Source organism: Tupaia chinensis, unplaced genomic scaffold (assembly GCF_000334495.1).
Source record: "Tupaia chinensis unplaced genomic scaffold, TupChi_1.0 Scaffold143602_1, whole genome shotgun sequence".
In the NCBI taxonomy this organism is placed as follows: Eukaryota; Metazoa; Chordata; class Mammalia; order Scandentia; family Tupaiidae; genus Tupaia; species Tupaia belangeri.
The window spans coordinates 2,544,669-2,562,849 of record NW_006203448.1 but is presented as its reverse complement, the minus strand read 5'-3'; the positions used below and the strand labels follow the sequence as shown (position 1 = coordinate 2,562,849).

General features: G+C 59.1%; 1 protein-coding gene and 2 non-coding genes across 3 annotated transcripts in view; all 3 read left to right on the top strand.

Moving 5' to 3' along the window:
• The window catches only part of PRRC2B (proline rich coiled-coil 2B), a 59,706-nt gene extending 41,768 nt beyond the window's left edge, over nucleotides 1-17,938 (top strand). Inside the window, 16 exon segments of the mRNA XM_006164330.2 lie at nucleotides 11-157; nucleotides 657-802; nucleotides 1,327-1,465; nucleotides 3,684-3,766; nucleotides 4,253-4,441; nucleotides 4,577-4,774; nucleotides 5,149-5,235; nucleotides 6,122-6,226; nucleotides 6,328-6,520; nucleotides 7,259-7,356; nucleotides 8,164-8,291; nucleotides 8,759-8,999; nucleotides 11,666-11,818; nucleotides 12,648-12,739; nucleotides 14,726-14,807; nucleotides 15,998-17,938. Of these exon segments, the coding sequence (XP_006164392.1) occupies nucleotides 11-157; nucleotides 657-802; nucleotides 1,327-1,465; nucleotides 3,684-3,766; nucleotides 4,253-4,441; nucleotides 4,577-4,774; nucleotides 5,149-5,235; nucleotides 6,122-6,226; nucleotides 6,328-6,520; nucleotides 7,259-7,356; nucleotides 8,164-8,291; nucleotides 8,759-8,999; nucleotides 11,666-11,818; nucleotides 12,648-12,739; nucleotides 14,726-14,807; nucleotides 15,998-16,132 (2,216 nt within the window). The 3' untranslated portion in view covers nucleotides 16,133-17,938.
• Nucleotides 6,887-6,972, top strand: LOC114005270 (small nucleolar RNA SNORD62). The gene has a single exon (XR_003547149.1). It is a non-coding gene; the product is annotated as a small nucleolar RNA SNORD62 (small nucleolar RNA).
• LOC114005271 (small nucleolar RNA SNORD62) lies at nucleotides 10,790-10,872 on the top strand. Its single transcript, XR_003547150.1, has one exon. It is a non-coding gene; the product is annotated as a small nucleolar RNA SNORD62 (small nucleolar RNA).
• Nucleotides 17,939-18,181: the final 243 nt, after the last annotated feature.

Here is an 18,181-nt window from a genome sequence, read left to right as displayed (position 1 = left end):
GGCTGCAGTGGTGGGAGCAGCCACTCGCCCTATGCCCACACCAGCGCTGACGTCCCCGAAGCTTCTAGCAAGAAGGCAGAGAAGGAGGCAGAGGTGGCCGCTCCGAGGGCCGGCGGCCAGGGAGAGGACCTGAGGCAGTTTGACTTGAGCTATGGAAGTGAGTCCAGTCACCCTCGGGGAAAGGGAGACCCAGGTAAACCGAGGCCTTGGCATCTCCAAGAGTTGCCCTTTGCCTTTGTGCTGACCGTGTGTGCGCCTGAGAGCAGCCCCCATCAGGCACCACTGTGTTCAGGGGCTGCAGAGGTGAGCCTGACAGAAGGCCTCGCTGGAACCCCATAGCAGCACCCCTGTTTTCCTGTTGTAAAGAAGGGAAGCCTGCCCCTTGAGGTTCCTGGAATTGTCCGGGTCACTCAGCTGGTTAGGAGCAGAGCTGGCATTTAAGTGTACCCATCTCAGAGACTGTCTTCGTGCTGCAGTGCCATCCAGGCCTTACTCGTTGGAGGCTCCAGTGTGTTGCCTCGTGGGGCTGGGGAGGGGTGCAGACATCACAGCCAGGCTTGCCCTCGGCCTGCTTTTGGGAAGCATTGCCTATTGTGGGTTATACGTGACTTCAAACAAATGGAAACGCCGTCTCTTCTCGTGGGATCTCGGTTCAGATGCTATCATTGACGACTGCGCCTCCAGCCATGTGGAGGAGAGCGAGGTGGGCTCTATGGTGGGCGAAGGCTTCATCGAAGTCCTGACCAAGAAACAGCGCCGCCTGCTGGAGGAGGAGAGGAGAAAGAAGGAGCAAGCCGTGCAGGTAGGGATGCAGGCAAGGCATCAGGCAGGGCTGGAGGGTCGCTGGTGGCCGAGAAGCCCAGGGCACAGATCGTTCTGGCCGGGGTGGGGAGGGAAAGGGAGGGCATTTCTTGAGTATACGTCGCCTCCCGGGACCTGCTGCTGCTGTGCCTCCATGCAGATTCTACCCATTCTCAAGGGCCACTCGGCAGTCTGGCGGTGGCTGCAATGGCAGCCTCCTGCATCCCTCCTCCTCCCACCGTGCTCCAGCCTGAGTGGTCAGGGCCGAGTCCCAGGGCGGGGAGCCCTGCACTGCAGAGTCAGGGCAGGACACGCTGCACAGGTCTCTGCTCGCGGCCTGTCAGCCCTCTCCTGGGGTGGCACAGTTGGCATTCCAGGTCACCGACGGTTGAGGTCTTGGAGAGGAGCATTCCAGACACCTGGAGCTGTTTCAGGAGGTGTGGTTGGGCACCGGATCCTTTTTCCCGGGAGCCCTGCCGTCTCCATGCCCTAGGCTAGATGACATTCCTTCTCCCCCCTCCTTAGGTGCCTGTCAAAGGTCGAGGCCTCTCTTCCCGCATTCCTCCTCGATTTGCTAAGAAACAGAACAGCTTGTGTGTGGAGCAGGGCGACGTGAGCGTCCCAGGCAGTAGCCTGGGCACCGAGATCTGGGAGAACAGCCAAGGTGAGAGCCGTGGTGTCCGGGCATGGCCGCTGGGCCTGGGTCTCCTCAGGGAGTATCCTGTGGGAGGAAGAGGGGACCTCCCCTGTTCCCTGGGCTCCTCTGCTGAGCCCAAGTGTCAAATACCCTCAGCCTGTTGGTGCTGTGTCTCCTGAACAGATAAGAATATTCTGGCCTAAAGTCGGTTGGAGGGGCCAAGCAGCTCTGGGGAAGGGTAGCCCGTGAGCGCAGACTCAGGGACTGGGTGTGGCTTTCTCTGCCCATGTCGGTCACCCTTTCCTCCTTGCCCGTGGACAGCAGCAACTGACCAATAGCAAGGCCGCCAGGGACGAGCTTGCTCTTCCTTGGGCCACGTGCCTTCCTTACACAGGAAGAAAGTTCCCCAAGGCCCTCCCTAAGCAGCATCAGGGAATGGCAAACTGGAGTCTGTGGAGTGATATATCTTACCTTGTGGAAGATTCCTTTCCCTAGAAAATGTTTTAGAAGATATCTTATCCAGCAACCAGCAGATGGTGTAGCGGTTACGTTGCTGGACACCCATATAGTCGGCCACAGTTCTAGTCCTGGACCTGGTGGCTTAAAACTCACACCAGGCACATGTGCGTGTGTACCCAGAATCCCGAGAGGAAAAGGGAAGAGAAGGGATTGTGGCGTGGCCATCCCATCTGGGGTGATTTCTCACTTTCTGTCTCTCTGGGAAGTGCATGTTCCCTATAGCAAAACTCCCTGGGGGCTGGGGAGGTGTCACATCCAATGCATCTTCTGGTAACTTCTCACATTGAGCCGACTCCTGAGTGCCAACTTTGCATGGGGCCACACTGGGAGCCCTGAGGCTACACGGATGAGTAAGGCAACACTGGCAACTGCTCTCGGGCCTGGCCGAGACCCCATTCCAGCTTTTCCACAGAGCTCCAAGGCTTCCCGACTGGAGGCGAGGACACACACCCAGGATGGGGCTCTGGGCCTCGGTGCTCAGTGTCACCATGTGGCCTGTCTTCATTTCTGGGTGTGAGCCTACCATCGCAGAGTAACCCTAGACAATACTGAGCTTCGATCAGAAGGGAGTACGACATCCCTCCATAAAACGTTGCTGGCAATACTTTTGGTGGGGTGAGTGAGTGAAGGACATCACAGCAGACATACCCCAGAATCCCACTGGCTAGTTACTGGAGCCGCCGGTCCCCGCATGGCACGGCAGCCTCCTCTCATCAGCCTTGCCCTCAGGATTCTGCAGTGCCTCGTTGGTTGCTCAGACCAGGAGTCTAGGAATGACTTCTGAGGGCCTTGGCTCTAGAATAGCATGTTTTTAAAAGGGTTTCTATTTTTTATAACATTTTTTCATTTGTTCAGAGAGAAAGAGAAACACACACACAGAGGGAAAGTGAGAAAGCAAACCACCAAGTCCGGGACTCGAACAGCAGCCAGCCACAGAGTCCAGCGCCTTAACTACCATGTCAGTACTTTCCCCAATTTTAGTTTTTAAATTTGCAGTAGGGTGCATGTGCTAGCTGCTGGAGGGATGGAGAGAGAGAGAGAGAATGAATGAATGAGAAAGTGCCTCCTAGGAGGATGGCCATGCTGTAGCGAGGGATGGAGAGAGAGAGAGAGAATGAATGAGAAACTACCTCCTAGGAGGGTGGCCATGCTGTAGTCCCTTTTCCATTCTCTTGGGATGTGTGGCACATACACACACACACACGTGCACAATGTGTTTTCCAAGTGACCAGGTCTGAGATTTGAACCACAGTCAGCCATGTACGATCCAGCTGCCTTACCCTCCACCCTGGCTGCTGGCCCAAGTGCAGATGATTTTCTGGGCTCAGGGTCCATGACTTCTTCAGGGTCTCAGAGGCCCTTTTTTAAAATTGAACTAACAGCGTTTGAGTGTCCCCCGGCTGGATCTTCGAGAGACTTTGTAGAAGTTCTCACCTTTTAGGATAAAGAGTTGGCGTAAGTGTAGGAAAGATCAGTGCAGTGGAAGTGGGGGTGCGCCCTCACGTAGGTGCAGGTAAAGGTCACTGGCTTGCTGTGGCAGCTGGCCAAGCACTGACTGCTGAGGAGCATGCATGGAGCCCTGGGCGGGCTGCCGGTGTGTTGGGGATGCACTGGGCCATGCTGACCGAGGTGTCGCTGCAGGGCACAGAGGCAGGGCTGGGTTTCTAAGCTGCACCTGGTGCCATTCCTGTCTGCTGCTCCTCAGCGCCCTGACTCCCCTCTGCAGCCCTCCCCGTGCAGGCCTCCGCAGGCGAGTCCTGGAGGAAAGCCGTCACTGCCTTCAACGGCGCAGAGCCCGGCGCCGCCGAGGTGAGTGCCCTCGCCATCCGCTCGGCTGGCTCTCCCACACCTTGTTTGCCCCAGTCTGCTCGAGCCTCTGCCGTGGCATCTGAGCCTGGCTGGGAGCTGTTCTCAGGCCTGGGCTCACCATGGTCCGCAGTCTGGTTTCTGGCCTGTGCAGCGCTGTGAGCGGGAGAAGAGAAGAGATAAGAAGGGAGAAGTCCACCCTGGGGGGAGGGATTCGGGGTCTCTGCTGGACAGGTCGTAGTACTCGCTCCGCTGGCTCGGCAGTCTCTGTCTAGGGCCCACATGGTCCCATGAGGCCGAGCAGGGTGGGCACGCTGGGCGTTGAGGGAGTCAGGCCCCGTAGGCTGTTAGAACAAGAGCAGCACGAGGCTTTGCAGGGGCAGGGAGCGGGTAGAGCTGGTCTCCGTGGTGCACAGTCTCATTAGGTGGAGGTCAGGCTTTAGTGCGTGGAGGTCAAGGCTCTAACCCACTTCGTGCTCTGCACAGCAGGGTTTTAAGAGCAGCCAGGGCGATAGTGGAGTTGACTTGAGTGCCGAGTCCAGGGAGTCGTCGGCGACCTCTTCACAGCGCAGCTCCCCGTATGGTACTCTGAAGCCAGAGGAGGTGAACGGACCCGGCCTGGCGGAGCCCAAGGCTGACAGCCACAAGGAGCAGGCTCAGAAGCAGTCTGAGCAGAAGGTAACCCTGTCCCCTCAGAGGCCAGGGCTGGGGCGGGCGCTGCTGTCTTGTCTTTGTCCCCAGGTCCCAGGGCTCGGGCAGTGTGAGAGCGGGGTCCCTCCTTCCTGTGTGTCAGCCTCTCTGCTTCTCCACAAGGATTCAGAACAAGGCTCGGGACAGAGCAAGGAGCACAGACCAGGACCCATCGGCAATGAGCGTTCTCTGAAAAACAGAAAGGGCTCGGAAGGGGCCGAGCGGCTGCAGGGGGCCGTCGTCCCACCTGTTAATGGGGTCGAGATTCACGTGGACTCCGTGCTGCCTGTGCCGCCCATCGAATTTGGAGTCAACCCAAAAGTGAGGCTTTACTCTGTTTCCTTCCCCCGTCCCCGTGGTTGGTGTGGCGGGGGTTAGAAGGTTGTCTCTGAGAAGCGGCAGGAGGAGGGGCTGAGCACTGTCCCGGGGAGGGCATGTGGGCACGGACTCCTGGACCGGTTAGGGGCTCCCCGGTTGCCCCTGAGGTTGTTCCCTGGCACCAGCTGGGGCACATCAGGGAGCTGGGCATCCGGGCTCCCTCCCTCGGGTGCCATCGGGGACATCTGGCCGTCGTGTTCCCCGTGGCGCTGTGCACGCTGTGTTGCGCACTTCCTGAGTTGAGACCGTGGCCATGGCGGCATGTGCTCCTGGGAAGGCGGGCGGGAAGATTTCACCGGGCTCCCTGGCCCCTTTAGGACTCCGATTTCAGCTTGCCACCTGGCTCTGCCTCTGGTCCTGCCGGGAATCCGGTTGTCAAACTGCAGGACGCACTGGCCAGTACTGTAAGTCTGCCCCCACACCCCGCCAGCTTGTATACGGAGAGGGGACTGAGGGCTCCGGGCTCCGGCGGCCTGGGCGTGACTGTCAGGCTGCCACAGTCCTCAGGCAAGCTGCATGAACGGTCCGGCCCGTGCACCGGCTCCTTTGAGCCAGGTGTGGGCTGAGACTGGTAGGCTCCTTTTCACAGCTAGAGGGGGGAAGCAGATAAAGCAAAGTGTCCCCTCCACCACCCATGGTCCTCACAGTCTGTGGTCTGTCGTGTCCATAGCCAAGCCTGTGGTGGTGTCGTATCTGTTGGCTGCTCTATCCCTGGTACCTGGTGGGGTAGGAGCCCGGTAGATGGGTGGAGTGGGTGAGAGTCCTTGGGCAGCGTGCCCCAGAGGGGCCTCACGGGAGGCTGTTGGCGGTGTTGGTTAGCATCCCAGGAGGAGGGCTGGGCAGCCTTTGGGTTCGAGATGTGGGGCTGACCAGGAGCTGTGCTCTCAGGTGCCTTAGCCTCGTGGTGTAATCGGGACCCTGGGGGTCTGCGGGAAGAGGTTCTTGGTGTAGCACCTCTAGCCTCAGAAACCTCCTTCTCAGGGCCCTTCGGGGCCCAGTGACTCTGAGGGCTTCGGCTGTTCTGTCTCGAAGCCAGGCAGCAAGTGCTGGACTAGCTGTGTGCTGTGGCCAGTCCGTTTGTGGCTGGGATGGGCGCAGCCCTTCCTGGAGGTGTGGTGGGGACGCTGCATGGACGTTTGTTGAGGAAATGTGAAGGCAGCCGTCTGGGGATCAGCTCTGGCCACTTTTACCTTGGGGCTCGAGGACAGCCAGCCAGAGCAACGGTGCACTGGGTCCGGCTGTGTCGTTCTCTGCTCCTGTGTGTGTCCCATGGCTCCTCTCCCCCTCCAGGCAGGGTTGGCACAGAGCATTCCTATCCTCCGGCGGGATCATCACATTCAGAGGGCCATCGGCCTGTCCCCGATGTCCTTCCCCACCGCCGACCTCACTCTGAAGGTAACAGCAGCCCTGAGCTGGGCAGGGGTGCACGGGGTGCAGCTTGGGCCTGTACTGTCCCCACCATCCGGTAGTAATCTTCACCCCCCCACCCCCCGAAGATGGAGTCTGCGCGCAAGGCTTGGGAAAACTCCCCCAGCTTGCCAGAGCAGAGCTCACCAGGAGCGGCCGGCTCTGGCCTCCAGCCTCCATCCTCCGTGGGCGCCTCCAGCGGGGTCAACTACAGCTCCTTTGGCGGAGTGTCCATGCCGCCCATGCCTGTGGCCTCCGTCGCGCCTTCCGCGTCCATGCCAGGTATCTCACCCCTGCCGGGCTTCAGGAGCCTGGTCTGCTCAGTACTGAGAGAAGAGCTGGAACAGCAGCCCTGCACACCTCCTTGCCTTCCACGCTCACAGAGCGTGTGCACGTGTGAATTCGTGTTCTGGCCATGCGCTGTCGATCTGTGCCCTCCCACACCCCATCCTGTGCAGGGCTCTCCCACCTCCTGGGAGGAACCAGCCGTCCCCGCAGTGACAGCTCACATGAGCTGCCAAAGGAGATGGGTGGTGACGGTGCTCGGTGGTGTAGCCACACCTGCAGAGAGGCCTTGCCTGAGCCCTGCCTTAGTGTCACCTCCCAGCCACTGCGTTGGTGTCCCACAGGAGGGCCCTGCTGCCAAGGTCTCGGTGATGGAATTCCAATAGATCCTTCTGACCCTGCACTGTGGACTCAATCGCAGGGGGGTGACGAGGACAGAGACTGAGAGACCGAGGCAGCCCTCAGATAGAGTGCACACCCTCCGGGTTGTCCAGGCCAGGTGGTGAGTGGCGGGTGGGAAAGGCAGACTGGAGGTCACTTCCCTTCCCTCCTCTGGGCCTGAGGCTGTGCTCTCAGGGTCCCTGGGGGCTTGCCAGGGGTACTGTAAGAGCGTGTGGGCAGAGACCCTCACCAAGCGGCCCGAGTGTGGAAGCAGTGTAGAAGGTTTCCTTGCAGGGACAGTCAGGAATAGCAAGGCTGGATCCATCTCTGCTTCTCGCTACATCCTTTTTCCAGGAAGCCACCTCCCGCCTCTGTACCTGGACGGCCCTGTGTTCGCAAGTCAGCCGCGGCTGGTCCCTCAGACCATACCTCAGCAGCAGGGTTATCAGCAGGTGATGGCGGCCGGGTGGCTGGGGTGGCAGGCGGGCAGCACGGGCACAGCTGCTCCCGTCCGTGTGGCCGTTGTCCGTGCCCCTCACGCGCGCCCCCACACCTGCCCTGTGTGGCATCCAGGACATCTTTGTCAAGTGAATGGACAGGGGACAGGAGAGGAGCGGAGGGGCTAAGTACTCCAGACGCTGTTTAGTTTTCCTTTCTCAGAGTCTTCCTTCCTGCATCCTAGCTGCAGAATTAGCTGAAATGGAATTTTCTTTGGTGATCAGGTATCCTTCTGATGAAGAGAAGAAAGGCCTAGACTCCCAGGCATGGATGCGTTAGAAAGAGGTAGTTTTAGAACAAGCAGGTGTCTGCACGCAGGACTGGCACGCTTTCTGTGCTCCAGGGGATGCTTTCCTGAAGCCTCTCTCCTCAGGAAAGCTGGAGCCAGGCCTTCTGAGGGGCCCCAACACTCCCAGACCCAGGTGCTTCAGGCAGCATCTGCTCTGTAAGCAGATTTGGGGTCAGAGGACAGAGGACACAACCTGTCCCAGCCTCTGTAAACACACTCCTCACTGTTGGCTGGTTTTGCGAGACCTGACCCACTGTCACGGGCCTGGACTGCGTGTGTCTGCCCTATGCCTCTGTCGGGTTTTATGGAGCAGCGGGGAGCCGGCTGCCTGCACCCCAGAGCCGGGCAGCCCGGCAGGACAGCTGGACGTGCATTAGGCAGTGTTCCCGCGGGCCGCCACACGGCGAGGGCTGCAATGGGAGGTGGGGTCCACCCTGGGAGCACCGGTTCACCTGCTGCCTCTCACCTGCAGGCTGCTGCGGCCCAGCAGATCCCCCTGTCTCTGCACACGTCTCTGCAGGCTCAGGCTCAGCTGGGACTGAGGGGTGGCCTGCCCGCCTCCCAGTCGCAGGAGATCTTCAGCTCCTTGCAGCCCTTCAGGTGAGCTGTGCATCTCGGGCTCTAAACCCGCACGTGCCCCTTGCTCTGCCCCACTCCTGCATCTCTGCTTTGGGGCCTGGGACCGGGGCACTCTGTCCATTTCAGGATACCTTAGTACCCAGCCCAGGAGGCCATGGTGGCCACTCTGTGGTGTCCTGCTTCCTTTCCGTGTCGTCCAGTGCCTTCCCTTGCTCCTCCCTCCTGCCCCTCCGCTGTCTCTGGCCCTCTCAGTGCCTGATGTCCCACACGCTCGGCCTTATATAGGCCTTCCCTGAATCTGTGCTGCCTGGGTGTGCTCATTGTTTAATCCAGGGTTGCTCAAACTGCAGTCCCTAGACCAGCAGCAACAGCACTGTCCAGGAGCTTAGGCTCTCGGGCTCCTCCCCGGCCTCCATGTGCCGCTCTGGGGCCCTTCTGGGCTGGTGGGTTCCCCTCGCCGGCCCTGACCTTCTGTGTGGCTGTTGCAGGTCCCAGGTGTACATGCATCCCAGCCTGTCGCCTCCCAGCACCATGATCCTCTCGGGGGGTACAGCCTTGAAGCCCCCGTACTCGGCGTTCCCGGGCATGCAGCCCTTGGAGATGGTGAAGCCTCAGTCCGGCTCGCCCTCCCAGCCTGTGAGCGGGAGCCAAGCCCTGGTCTACGAGGGCCAGCTCGGCCAGGCAGCTGGCCTGGGCGCCTCCCAGATGTTGGACTCACAGCTGCCACAGGTCAGGATCACACTGGCCCCCGCAGGGTTCTGGCTCTCCACTTCCCTGCCTCTCGGTGTGCTGTGCCTGGTCCCAGGGACGCTGGGACTCGTCTCTGCCACACACTTGCCCACCCGAACTTCCCAAACCGCTTCCACGGAGAGCACTCTCGAGCAGCTCCCAGGTGCTGCGGGGCATGGAGGTGGCGTAGGGGACCTTCTTGCTTCTGACTGTCTCTCCTTTCTCCCTGCAACCCCAGCTGTGAAGCCCACACCCTGGCCCACCAGCTAGCCCTCCCCGCATTGCTACAAGCGTCACATCACAGAACCAGCGTCTGACCCAGGGCCTCCTTCCCCTGGGCCTGTGAGCGTGCTTTTCACCTGTGAGGGCGACTCCCCCACTTGGCCTCGGGCTCAGTCTCTCATCTCCTATTGTAGTTTTGGTGATTGTATTAAACAAAATTTATTTTAGATTCTGGCTATAGGGCACGTGCACTTGCCAAATGCCAAGGGAAAGTGAGAAATCGCCTCTAGGGGGGTGGCCATACCACAGTCCCTTCTTCTCCATTCTCTTCCTGGGATTTTGGGTACACCCGTGCGTGCACCCAGAGCGTCAGGCTGCTGGGTGCAGGACTCAAACCACAGAGTTGGCTGTGGGATCCAGGGCCTTAACTATCATGTCACCTACGGGCCCAGTTTTGGTGGCTTTGACGTCTGCGTAGATGAACCCCCGGGTCTGTGCCATGGAAGCTGCACCTATGCTTGGCCCTTGAGCGCCTTCCCTGTCCACCCTCTGAGTCGGATAGGTCACTGCAGCAGCTGTGCCTCTTCCACAGTCTCAAGTTTAAGGACCCTACACCTTTGTCAGCTCGGACTTCTCTAACTCCCTACTTCTAGTGACCCGAGGGTCCGAGTGCCCACCTTCACCATCCCGTATGCCTTTGGCATCAAGCCCGGCTCCGCCTGCTGGCCACACTGGCAACCTGCCCTGCAGTCCCTGGTGCCTGCTGCCCCAGGGGCACACATGCCACTGCCAGGCTGTACTGTGAGCCTGCAGCGTGCCACTGTTAGCCTGGCAGCCTTGGCCCCAGGGTCCTCCTCCTCTTGGTCCTAGTCGGCTTCTCCTGTCAGCCACAGCATGCTCCATCCCCAGGCTGCCCTGCCCTTGTAGCTCTGCAGCCACGTGTGGCCTGCGGGCCCTCATCCCAGTAGCCCTCACTGTCACTTGACTCTGGGGTCTTGACTCATCTTCCCCCTGCCCCTCACTCTCTTTGCCTTGGCCACAGTGCAGCTCCCACTGCCCTCCCTGGCCTGTGGCAATTATCCACCCCTAGCCCGTGTCTCTGGGCCTCCTGATCCCGTAGCTGTAAGTCACATCCATGCTCTCTTCACTCCCTGGTTCCTGTCTTCAGCTAACTCTGTCCCCTGGACGTGATTCTCAAACTAGTGGACTGCCAGCGTCTCTGTGTTGATGCCTCGTGCCATCTTGATCATACCATGAGCAGACCTCTCCCCAGTCCCTTTGCTGGCCCATCCTCATCTTCCCAGCCTCCCCTCCCTCACTGCCTCCTCTGATCCTTCAGCAGGTCCTGTCAGCTCCATCTTGACAGGCATTCCGAGTCCAGTGCTCCTACCGCCTCCGCCCGCTCGTCCCGGCATCTGTGCCCTCAGGGCTGCCGCTGTCGGCAACACAGTAGCCAGGGTGATCCTCTGGAAGCACACGGCTCGTCGTGCCAGCAGCGGCTGCCCTCGTCACCTCCCTCTTGCCCATCAGTACTCCAAAGGAGACAGAAGTTGAGGTTCTGGCCAGTCTCCAAGACGGAGTCCCAGAAGGTCCTCTTACCGTCCACTGCAGACTGGAGAGAAGGGAGATGACGAGGACAGTGACAGATGGACAGTAGCCGCCCCATCCGTAGTTTCCAGGCCCTCATCCCTACTGCCTCGCCTGTTCTGGACGCTCTGTGTCCTTTAGGCCTTTCAGCCATCCAGTTCTTAGGTCGCAGAGTGCTTTGAGAGAGGCCTGGAGTCCCACGCTCCGGCAGGGCCATGCTTTCTGTCACAGTCGATGCCAACAGTAGGAGAGTTTGGCGTGTCTGCTGCGCAGGGTGCAGAGGTGCATGTCCTGGCCAACTCCCGACCCTGGGCTCGGCTCTTACTGAGAGGCCTGCCTGGCTCCGCTTGCCCAACCTCTCCTGGCACACACACGTATGCACGCTCCCCTCCATACACACAAGCTGGGCTGCTGCCCTACTCTGAGACTGTGCTGCGTGCCCTGTGTGTCGCATGTGGCCCTTGTCTGACAGTGGCCCTCTGCTTTCCCTGACCCCAGTGCATTCAGTAAAGACTTGATGGATGAAGGCGAAAGGGGCCGAAGAGGTATGGCCCCTGCAGGGATGTAGAGGAGACCACCTGTCCCGCTAATGCCCACAGGGGCTTCTGAGGTGCAGCCACTCCCCTCTCTCGGTTCTCACCGCTATATTCCAGTTGGGCCTGCCCCTGCCCCCCGCCCCCACTCCCACCCCAAGGGTGTGGACTCAGGGCCAGCCCCCTGGCTGCAGCAGAGATCCAGAACCTCACTGCCTTGCACAGGGCTTGCTTTCCTTTTGAGGGTCCGTGTAGCTGCTCTTGGGCGCGTACGGAACTCTCCCTGCGCCCCTTCCTTCCCTGACTGTCCTTGTCGCCCAGCAGCTCACCATGCCGCTGCCCCGGTACGGCTCTGGGCAGCAGCCCCTCCTCCTGCCACAGTCCATTCAGCTGCCGCCGGGACAGAGTCTGTCTGTTGGGGCTCCCCGAAGGATTCCCCCGCCTGGGTCCCAGCCCGTCCTCAACGCCAGCAGAGAGGTAAAGTGAGCTGGGCCCTGCAATCCCACCAGCCCCCCACCCCTGTAGGAACTGCTGCGTGGTGGCGGGTGCTAGCGCCTTAGGTGCTCTGACCTCGCCAGACTGCTGCTCTTGTCGGAGCTACGGCGTCAGGAAGCTGTGGTTTGGGTGTGAGCCAGCAATGTGAGCAGCCACTGGAAGGGCAGGAGGGAGGGCGCACACCCTGGTGTCTCAGGCTTGAGACTGGAGCCATTGCTGGTGCAGGGTCTTCCTGCCCAAAGTCTCCCGAGCGTAGCCCACGGCCGAGGGCCAGGAGGTCAACAGTCCTCTCAGCTCTGCTGTGGTGACCCTAGGGCAGAGGTGAATGAGCAGTGTGGCCAGGCCCCTGTGATCCCCCCTGCTCCACTTAAAAAGAAAAAATATAAGCTAGCCAGTGGTGTGGCTAAGGTGGCTGGATCCCACGTGGCCACCTGTGTGGTTCAGTCCCAGACCCAGTGACCGTGTGCATGTCCCAAATCCTGAGAGAATGCAAGAGAAGGGAGTGCAGCATGGCCATCCCCTGTGGGGGTGCTTTCTTGCTCTCTCTCTCTCTCTCTCTCTAGTGAGTGTATGTACCCTATGTCCTATAGTAAAATAAGATTTTTAAAAGAACAAAAATATTGCAATGGTTCGTAGTTCTAAGAAAAAGCCCTCTTCTGAACCTGGACTGCAGGGGAGAGATTGCAGCTTCCTTCAGAAGGCGCCTCCTGGAAATCCCTGTGACCCTCACGGTTCTGTCCAGGGTGGTTTGGTGTAGGCCAGGCTGTCTTCAAGGCTGACAAATGACAGTGTTGCTCCTTGGTCCCTTTAGTCCTCGCAGATGGAGATGAAAGGCTTCCACTTTGCCGACAGTAAACAGAATGTTCCTACAGGAGGCTCCGGGGCATCCCCACAGACCTACAGGTAAAGACTTGCCCGGGTCTTGGATGCTGCCTGGCCGAGCTTTCATGGTGGACAGGCTTGGTGGCCCAGAAGCAGCCATGGGCCCTGGAGAATGGTGGCAGGGCTTGTAGCCTGGTCATCTTCATAGGCTGATGCATCACCATGAAGTTTCAGGGCTGGGGCAGGTGTGTGTGTAGTTGACCATGAGAAAATGGGGATATCAGGAGAGAGATTTTGCTTTTAATAGTAAGGTGCTCTGGATTGGGAGAGCTTTCTGGAAAGGTGGGGAAAGGAACAGCCGACGTTTTAGTAGACATCAGGACCAACCCCACCTACTCACACATTTTCACCAGATTTTTAAAATAAGACCTGCGGGCCAAGAACCATACCTGGTTGGGAGAGAGGAGAATGGCCCTTCTAGGGTCCCTTGCCTGACCTCGCCCTCTGACCCCTGCCAGGGGACTGTTTATTGCCAACTGTGGTGCCTCTCTTCTCTCAAACTGGCACCTGCTTTTCACTTTCTCTGTTTCGGTCCCCGCCTCCTGTGACTGTCCCAGGCCCCCATCACTAGATTCAAAGGCGGCCCTGTTGGGTGGTGGCGGAGAACCGCTAGTCAAGCTGACTTTCACACCTGGGCTGGGATGGGCAGGCAGTGGGTTCTGGCTCTGGGCCCAGGGGTGTGTCCAGCTGACTCTAACTACACGTGGGAGAGTCCTGGAGATCTCCCCTATGTTTGCAGACAAGTAGAACAGATGTCGGACTGACAGGGCCCCGAGAGGCTCACACTGCCCGCCAGGTGCCAGGAGCACCGCGGGAACACGCAGGTGCCTGCTTGATGGAGGGGCACTGTAGGTCGGTGCCTGCTGTCCATGCGGTGCTATGTCTCCGAGGGGGCGGGGCCTCCAGCGCATCATTCTGCACTTCCAACCTTGTTTGCAGAGAAGGTCTTTCATGACTGCCCCTCGTTTCATCTTTCTGTTCTCATTTTCACTATCTGGGCTTCATTTATTTTTGTTTGTTAGTATGTTTTGTTTCCCCACCAAGTCTGTCACATCGGCCTGAACAGCGGAGCTGTAGGAAGGGAACAGGCGCTGCGTGAGAGTGCTATTAGGGAGGTCGGCTCCGAAGACGATGCACGGGCTCCCGTCCGGGAACACTCCTGTGCAGGAGTCTCCTCTTCAGCCGAGGAGTGGCAGTATACCCGTCTTCAGAGGATATTCAGATGAGATAACACGGACGGAAGCTTCACTTAGTATTCGTAGCCTTTGTTTCGGTAGTTTCTTAGAGGGCTGAGGAAACGGATATTTTTGTAGAACAAGGTTTCCCAAAGTTATCTAGCAACACTGTGCTGAGACATTCCCTGTAGATGAAGGGCCCCCTGGTCAGATACCTGGCAGGCGTACTGTCTGCAGGGTGGCACGTGGGCGCCCATGCTCGCTTGCGCAGGGCCCATGCCACCGGCCACGAGAGTCCTGTTGAACCTGGGCACATAGCACTTCTTACGCTTTCCACCACAAACTTCTCTTTCACTCAGCTCCGAATTAACACCCCTGGGTCTGTGGTCAGTGGAGCATGTTTAGAAAGAAGGTACACGTTTTTGTCCTCCCTCCTTGTCTGAAAGTGAAGACTAGTGAAGCAGCACGATTCTGGCTCAGTGCCTGGCCCATAGCCCTTCCTTCTCAGGCACTTAGACATCAGGTTGGTCCAGACCCTCTGAATGCTGAGGGCTCACTGTCTGTCTGCCCGCGGTAGTACAGAAATCTGCCCCCAGTAGGGGCCCCGCCCCTCCTCTCCTCTCCTCTCCTCTGGGTGTGTCTCCTAGAACTCCGTCTTGCAGGTGTCAGGTGGACCCTTTACCTCTTCCGCATTCTTGGCTGTCTTAGGTCTGTGGTTCGTTCCATTCCAACCGCCCGGAGCGATGCTCTGGCCAAAGGCCCTTCCCTGTGCTCTGACTCGTTTCTGTGGCGACGCGTTGTGTGTTCTCACCCCTGCCTTTGGTTTTTTCAGGCCTAGCTCTGCTAGCCCCAGTGGGAAGCCCTCTGGATCAGCAGTTAACATGGGCTCTGTGCAGGGACACTTCGTGCAACAGGTAGAAGATGGCTTTCCAGACCTCCCGTCCTGGGCACTTTGGCCTGTCTCTCCGAGTGTCCAGCCCATTTGAGTGCTCCTTTTATAAAGAGATACGTGCCCTGACAGTCGGAGTGTGGCACAGGAGCCCGACACCCTGGGTCCCTCCTGGCAAAGGCATTTCTCCTCTTAATGGGCGTCTGGATCCTTCCTTGTCCTGCAGAGAAGGGAGGATACTGAGCCCTGAGGAGGCAATGCTAGAAGGTGGACCGTCCCTACAGCGCGGGGCTGTCCAGCGCTTTGGGAGCCGGTCAGGACTGCGGGCTCGCGCCCGGCAGGTGTGCGTGTGCTGCTAGCTCTAGCCAGTGCTGTGTCGCATCTTTGTCTTGGCTAGGTGGGTCACTGGCAGTCGAGTGTCCCATCTACATAAAGAGGGTTTCACAGTGGCTCTTCTGCAGTGCTGTTCTCTTCACTCCTACTCTGCAGTGTGCGCTGGGCTCCTGGCTCCGGCCGCTCGGGCTGGGTCTTCAGCATGTCACACGTCAGCTTTACTTGCTGGGAGAGGGGGCCCAACTGCTCCCATTCGCCCCTCCATACTCGGTTTCCTGGGGCCCAAGGGAACCATGTGGAGCGAGCAGCTGAAGCAGGCATCTGGCAGGGGCTGGCCACTCTCACCCCTGCACCCCCACCCCTCCCCTCATCCCTGTGCAGAGCAAGAGCTGCTGATTCACCGAACTCTTGATTGGGAGTCTTGGTCAATCTAGGGTCCCGGGACAGGTTTTACCAGGTGGGAACCCGGAAGTATAGGGAGTGGGGACGGTTGTACCATGGAAGATCTGGGAGAGCTGAGGCCTGCCCCACCCCTTGGCTGACATTGGAGACTCCAAGAGTAGTAGGATGCCCTTGGGGCAACCTGAAGGGCATAAGGGCGCTGATTTGGAAAGGTTCTCCCGGCAGCCTTGGGGCCACCTGCTAATGCCCTGGGATATGCCTTCAGCCTCTCTGAATTAGTGTGCTCTGTGCTTACAGGGAGGGCACAGAGTAGTCACCCGCCAGTGTCCCCTCCCCCCCAGAGTGACTTTAAGTCTGGTCCTTTGATGGGGGCCGGACTTCTTAGGCACCTTACTCTGGCTCAGGAGCAGGATGTGGGTGGTGGGTTGGGACCCAGACAGATGTTGCTGTGTTAGGTCACTGTGTTTCATGTGTCCAAAGGCAAAGCAGCGAGTGGATGAAAAACCCAGCCTGGGAGCCGTGAAGCTGCAGGAGGCCCCCTCGGCTGCGTCCCAGATGAAGCGAACTGGAGCAATCAAGCCTCGGGCTGTCAAAGTGGAGGAGAGCAAGTCCTGAAGGTGCCCGGCCGCCACCTCGCCTCACCCAATGGGGACGGTGCCGCCACTCAGCCTCACAGAGTCCATGCTCAGGAACCTCGCCAGACCCACTGTCCCAACGCCTGGCCTGGACCGAGAGGTCTCCCTTCTCTTCTCCACTCCTGAAAGCTCCATTGTCAACCAGCTTGCACCGTGGATAGACGGCAATGACCCGCTTGCTTTGATACAAAACGAACAGATGAGCAGACAACTCCTCCATCCCCTTTCTTCTGTGACCGTGGAGTGACTCCGCCTCTGTGCAGTGTAGACCCGCCCGCCCGCCCAGCGCCAGGGGCCAGGGGCCTTCTCGGTGTTTCTGGCTCAGCCTCCCTGTCCCTGAGCACTGCGGTTTGGCAGCAGGAACATTTTAGTTTGAGGCTTTTTGTTTTAAAAAGCAGCTAAAGTTTTTACAAAGGGGAGAGAAAAGGAAACAGCCGAGCTGCGAGCACGTGGCTGAGCTCCCGTGCGGTCTCTGCCACCACCACCCCGCCCTCTGTCTCCAACGGTTTCCTTTAACCTCTGTCCGGTTTAATTTGATCTTCCCTGCGGTACCTTCGGAAATGACGCTCTGCGTGGCCCCCCTGGCCCCCCACCTCTCCAGTGGTTATCCTCTGAGGTTATTTGCTAAAAAGAAGTGGAGGTCCGTGCGGGCCCAGTGGTGAGCTGTGTCGTCAGGTCCCCTGGAAGCCTAGGGGTCTCCGTGGGAGCCGGCTGACAACGTCTTAGCGTAAAGGTGGCAGAGTGTCTGTCTCAGGCACTCCGGGCACCCACCACTGGAGACGGTGCTGAGTCACCAGTGATTTTCAGGTTGGCCTGGAGCTCCACCCCCCCACCCCGTGGGCCTCTGCCTTTCCATGCTCACCTCCTGTTCCCAATTCTTCCATAATCTATTTTCTTTCCTTCTGGCTCCTGCATCCCTGTCTCTGCGCCTCTCACGCTCATCACCTGCTCACATGGTGGGTGACAGGAACATGTGGACACATACCTAGTGGGGTCTGCAGCAGAGGCATGTGGTCCCCAGGGAAGGCCTGGGGGTCCTGTGCATTCTGTGTGTCTCCACTCCCAGAAGCAGACCCACGTTGTCAGGACGTGTACCTGTGCCAAGCAGCAGGGGTCAGCGTGTGGGGGCCGAGAGAAGGGTGGGGCACCGAGGGGGCAGAGGGCTGACCGTGGGCAGCCTCTAAAGAATGACGGCATCGAAGCCAGTGGAGCCACCTGCAGCAGGACATGTGTGGGAGCCATTATATATATGTGGGGCTTTTGTTACTGTTTTCAAATGAGGAGGAAGGAAATTATCCCAGATTCTGTCATTCCAAGGAGAGGGAGGGGACATTTCCAGTTTCTCCAATGCTGCCTGTCGTCACTGGCGCTGGCAGGGAGGAGCCCTGGCTCAGGACCATCACCCTGGGTGGGTCAGAGCCGCCTGGGCTCCAGGTTCTGAGCTCCTGCCTAGTGCAGAGCCTGGGAAGGCATCAGGCCCAGACCTGCTGAAGTCACTCGTCACCACTTTGAGGCACAGAGGAACAGGGGTCCAGTATGCTGCGGGCACTGCCCGCTGTCCAGGAAGGGGCGGTGCTATTGAAGGGCACTTTACCACTTGCTCTGTAGCTCCCGGCGGCTCCCCTGCCTCTGCCCTCAGACCTGCCTGGCTTATCCCTTTTCTTTGTCCCCTGAGTCTTCACACTTCAGTCCCTTCTCCAAGGGCTGCCCATGCAACAGCACCCCAGCACCGCCGGCCACTGTCCCTCATCTGCTCTCCCTTCTCCCCTGCAAGTGTCTGGTCACCACCCTGTGATGTGTCCTTTGCCCCACCCTGCTGGAGCCACATGCTTCAGAAACCCCTCCAGATCTGCCCCACCCAGCGCAGGTGCCCATGGCTTGACAAAAGGAAAAGTCTGGTTTAGCAAGTTGACAGAACAGGCCCGGATGCTGTTACCAACTTCAGGTGCACCCCCACCAGAATGACAGACTCCCTACTGGAGGGAAATAACGCAGAAAGACACCTGTTCTCCAGCCCTCTTCTCTTTCC